This window comes from Hoplias malabaricus, chromosome 12 (assembly GCF_029633855.1).
Source record: "Hoplias malabaricus isolate fHopMal1 chromosome 12, fHopMal1.hap1, whole genome shotgun sequence".
In the NCBI taxonomy this organism is placed as follows: domain Eukaryota; kingdom Metazoa; phylum Chordata; class Actinopteri; order Characiformes; family Erythrinidae; genus Hoplias; species Hoplias malabaricus.
In genome coordinates, this window is record NC_089811.1 from 37,228,217 (window position 1) to 37,233,614 (window position 5,398).

Here is a 5,398-nt window from a genome sequence, read left to right on the forward strand (position 1 = left end):
TTTGCTTCAATATTAGGTCAAAGTCATTGATGTGCTGGGTGGAACACTGGTCTGCTTGCACTACCACAGCCCCAAAGAACTGTGGTAAGACAACTATCATTTCGCCACATGTGGGAAATGAACCTTGTCTGTTGCCCATCTCTACCACCTGTATGTGTCCCACCTCTGGTGAACTGATGGTAGAATAATCGCATATTGATATTCCACTGGGTGCAGGGCGTCCACATGCTTAAGGGGAAGGTTGCCAGAGAGTCACAAGGCTTGAGTTTCAGTGTTCTGTGGGGTTTGAGAGGGCTAGGTCAGTGGTGGTTGAACAGACACGTGGTCCCCCTTTAATAATCTAAATTAAAGAGCAATCATTTAATCCTGATACAAGACATTTCCACTGATCCTATTTTTACTTTTTGCTTGTTTTTTTACATTATTAATTTGACTTGTTACTGTTTTTCGTAATCTTCTTCTTATTATTATTATTCTCTTCACGATTTGTGTTTTCAAGGTACAGCCACGAAACGTCACATGATCATAGCTCCTATACTAACACGGGTTGCTGTCCCCCATAGAAACGCACTATGGAATGTTCAGATGATGATGTCACAATGGGCACCTCTCACACACACACCAGGAAGAGAATGCGCACGGCTCCCTTCCTCTCCTTCAGTCCTGCACTAATGTCTGTCCATGAGCTTATGAGCCCCTCCAGGCCTTGGTCAATACATTTAGCAGGAAATTTAAGGTGGATGGGGACATAATTAGACCAGTGAATTTAATATGGAATTAATTTTAAGGTGCCAGACTAAGTATTATTGCAATCTTTTAAAAGGTGGTCATTTATTTAAGGTGGAGGTTTCTTTGAGGCCAGAGTCTAAATTAAATGGTTGTATTTTAAATGTGGCATAGTTTTTAAGGTGGTCATTTAATTAAGGTTTTGTTTTAAGGTGGAACTTTAATGTGGTAGTTTAAAATTATATTGGCAGTTATTTAAAGGTTTTAAGAATTATTTGTAGTGGTCATTTATTTTGTGTGCTTTAAATAGTTTTTTAAGGTGGAATCATTTTAAATGTGCCATTTAAAAAATATTGGCAGTTTTTGTGGTTTTAGGGATTATTTAAAGTGGTCATTTATATAATATGAAAGTCAAAGTAAAATAAAATGTCCATTTATTTTTTTTATTAAGGTGGTAATTCAAGTATATTGGCAGTCTTTTAAGCTGGCAGTATTTTAAGGGTAGGTTGGATTGATTGTACTGGGAATTATAGTAAACTGAGATGCTGGTGTCGTCCGCCACTTCACTCGATCACTCAGGTTTGTTGACGGTGGAGCGGAGGGATGCCAGTGTTTCAGGAAGCTCCTGTGTCTGTGTGTCCTTCTGGTTTTCTCCTTTTAGTTAAAGCTGCCATAGTCAGATCTGCAGGTGTCATTAGCCACACTCTGGAAATGTTCACATTCTCTGCTTTACATTCATCTAAACAGATCACAACTAACTCTATCCCTCTACCTTTTTCTGAGTAAACGACCCCCACCTGTCCTCCTCCACTCTTTAGACCAGCTGCCCACCCTCCAGCCACCACAACTGGCCTTGGAGCTGCCCCTACACTGAAGTTCTCACAGACTCCTAACTGTTACCAGTAGATTCACCAGAGGAGGGTAGGTCCCCCTGTGTGAGCCTTGGTTCCTCCCTCTGAGGGAGTTTCTCTGTCACTGTTGCCCCTGGCCTCACTCTCCTGGGGGTTTACATTCTTCACATTTTTACATTTCATGCTTTGTGACATCATCAGTTGTACAAAGCTCTATACAAATAAATTTGATTTGAATTGATTTGATCTACAAACTTATCCTTGTATCTATTAAGCAGTATATAAGTTAATGTTTCAGCGACTTTAGCAATAAGTGACAAGCCAAGTTAAAGGTTTGTTCATGAACATTCCCCCTGTAGTTTTCTTATTTGTTGTCATTGTTCATAGTTTTATTGCATTGTGACTAATTCACCTGTATTGTGTTTTGAATGGTTATATATTTAAAGCAGAAACCACAGATTTTTCTCAACATTTAATGGGCACCTGTTGATCCAATTTTTCACTCTGCATAGTTTTCATTGGAGGACAGATCTGAATAGTAGGAAGTCCAGTTTATCACCCACACACTCAGATCTCTCACTGCTTCTGTTGTAACATGTGCATAATATGTGCTGTTATGAGGAAATAAGCTTGAACATCCGAAAACTATGACAGATAATGTCACTGGTGCAAAGCACTTAATAGTACATACTCATGTAAGGTCCTTCACATAAAAAGATGTTGTCTAGAAGGCAGCAAATGACTCCACGATGTAACTCTGTTTACTGTAAATGGGGCAATTACAGATGTGCTCTTAACTCTCATTTATGAAGATTACATATTGTTACATTTACACTGGTAACAATCTGACTGGTGCTTCTATTTGTTTACCCAAGAATAATATTTCTAAATATATATAATTTATATTGGTAGTTTATTGAGTTTTTAAGTTGAAACCAAATATAGTCAAACAGCCTTAATGCTTCCTCAAAGTGCACACGTTTGTTGGACATTCACTGCCTCCCTCAGTGCAGAGCGTATGACCATCGTCTTTCTCACACCATGGGTTTGATCTTTACGGCAGGTCTCCAAATTAAGATTCTTCACTGGGCTTTCATCCTGTTTCTTCAGCTTTGTGCAGGTAAAGTTATGTTACTGACACAAATGGTTTCCAAAGGAAAATAAAAGTCTTTTCAGTGAAAAAAATATTTATCAGTTCATTAAAATAGTAAAGGTATTATTGAACTTAGGGGTTGTATTAGCTAGTACTGAGAAACCCAAATTATGTTTAAGAAATGTATTTTTTGTTTGTTTGTTTGTTTGCTTGTTTTTTTGGTCCGGGGTGGTTACATAAAGAGTATGTTACAGAACATTAGCTAATTGTTAAAATATCTTTGAAAATAAGTTTTCTATAAATGTAAACGGTAGATTGAGGTATATTTTTTAGATTTCGTTCTGAAAGTGAAAAGAGCAACAAGAAAAATATGTTAAATAATATATTGTTTTATTTAAAAATGTTCCTTATTAAGCAGCACATTGTTCCCTCACAGTGATTATTATTCATCTGAATCATATTCAGAGTTCTTCAGAAAGCTAACATTACCTCGTTCAGATCAAATCCTGTCAACTAAAATGTAATGTGTAATATTTAATATGACGCTAATGGTCTCAACCTCTGAGCTGCAGACAATATCATAAATAAAAGGTTTATAATTGACACTTAATGTATAGATTAAACTGTCTGAGAAGCTGTTTTTTAAAAAACACAAACTAATCACATATCGAAACCAGATATTGTTCTGTTTAAAACAGTTGTGACATTATTAAATGCTGTAGGGTGTCTTTTAAGATTCAAAGCTTCAAATGTTTCAAAGAAAATGGCTGAGAACAGAGGTATTTTAAGTCTGGTCTTAACTGAGTGTATCCACGGAAACGATCATAACTTCAGGATTTATCCAGTATTAATGCCGACTGATAAGTTTTAACTGGTTTAACTGATAATACAGAGCTCTTATATTCACATAATAACACACAGTGACTTCTCTGTGTTTCCTGCAGATTCTACAGATGTATTTGATAAAAATACAATTCCCACAATCAACAAAACCGTCACTCTGGGAGAAACAGTTGTTTTTCACTGTAATGACACTGAAGTTAAAGAAGCTGATAAAGGCTGGCGTAAGAAGAACATCACTTTGTTTAACTACAGCCCTGTTGTTAATAAATCTGTAACAAACTACACGTCCAGAAGAATGCTCGCTGATCCACTGAAACTACAGATATCTAACGTACAGCCTTCAGATGCTGGAAGCTATACATGCTTCACATTAAAGACAGAGTGGATACTGAGCATTAAAGGTAGGGTACGTTTTGTGACATTCCATTTAAAATGTTAATTTATTTATTTATAAATAATAAATCTCATGTTTTATGCAAACAAACTGTTATCGGAGCATGTCTTTAGTTTTATTCTGATTGTGTTTCAATGTGCAGAGCAAGACACAGCAAATAATCCTGAGAAACCTCAGATGTTTCTCTACATCATCCTCTCGGTTACAGGAGCGGTTGCAGTGTGTCTAATTATCATCTGCATTGTGCAGATTCACAGGTGTGTGACTATATTACTACAATATTAGGAGAAAATACAGTAACCCCACATATTTTAAAATAGAGGTGTCTGGAAAAATGTTGTTCTCCATCATCCTCTCTGGGGTTGTTGCAGTGTGTCTTACTGTCTTCTGCAGTGTGTGTAAGTTACCGATTTGACACTTTCACAGATACTGCTCTACAGGTCAAACTGGAGTGGTTTAAAAACAAAAAACCCTACAAATAAATGTACTGCACAGGTACGTTGTTGGTCACTAAAGGTACACACAGTGTAAATGTAACTGTGAAAGTACCACAGTGGATTTAAAGTGCAGTTGTGTTCCCTAAAGGTACATTACATTCTATTCTCCAAAAAGAGAGTTAAATATGTGTAAGGTTTCATTAGAGGATTGAGCAAAACAAAAGACCTGCTAATGAACAAAATGTACCTCTACAGTGACAATGTTTCTGAGAGTTAAACTGCACAAAGCAGAAGATGCAGAAAAATACCCTAATGATAACACACTTTTTATGAGTCGGACACTTTGACTCTTCCTCTCCTGAGGTGCCACAGTATTTTCCAGAACCTGTTTGAAATCACCCAGATATCATTCTCAATGCCACCTCATATTCTACCACTGGGTTCATGGTTTGCAGACACCAAGCTCTTAACCACAGCTATACGCAGTCATTTCCACAGTGGAGGGCTTCAACAGACTGCTCTTGTTGCAGTTGTAATGACGTCTGATGGACCGGTGTAATAACAGACTGACGGACACTTGTTTGGATAAATCTTGTTACACTGCAGGAGAATAAAAAAGATTGTGATCTCTGTTGCAGGAAAAGGACAAGGACACAAGCCCCTGATGCTAGTGAGACAAAGGCTGAGTATGAGACCAAGGTTGAGTATGAGACAAAGGCGTCCTCACGTATTGAGGTGGGTATGGAGTAGTGAGTAAGCACAACACGCTACACCACGAGTCCTTGAGCAAGACTCCTAATGATTACAATTGTAGGTTGCTTTTGATAAGAGCATGTGCTGAATATTCTAAATGTAAAATGTCAATGTGAAACATGGTCAAGATTGGAGTCTAAATAGAAATGATTTTGTTTTTTTATTAAAAATTCGGTCCAACTTTAAAATAAGACTCCATTTAAAAAGGTTTATGAATGGCAAAAAATCCTTTTTATTACATGGATATCAATTAGGTTGTAAACACTTTAAATATCATTAATAATCATTTGTAACACAGAGA

At 37.0% G+C, this 5,398-nt stretch overlaps 1 protein-coding gene across 1 annotated transcript; it reads left to right on the forward strand.

Moving 5' to 3' along the window:
* Window positions 1-2,618: 2,618 nt before the first annotated feature.
* On the forward strand, window positions 2,619-5,094 carry LOC136710440 (uncharacterized). Its single transcript, XM_066685938.1, has 4 exons — window positions 2,619-2,697; window positions 3,615-3,914; window positions 4,050-4,164; window positions 4,983-5,094. Exons 1-4 carry the CDS (start codon window positions 2,619-2,621, stop codon window positions 5,092-5,094), a joined length of 606 nt encoding a protein of 201 aa, XP_066542035.1.
* The last annotated feature ends 304 nt before the right edge of the window (window positions 5,095-5,398 follow it).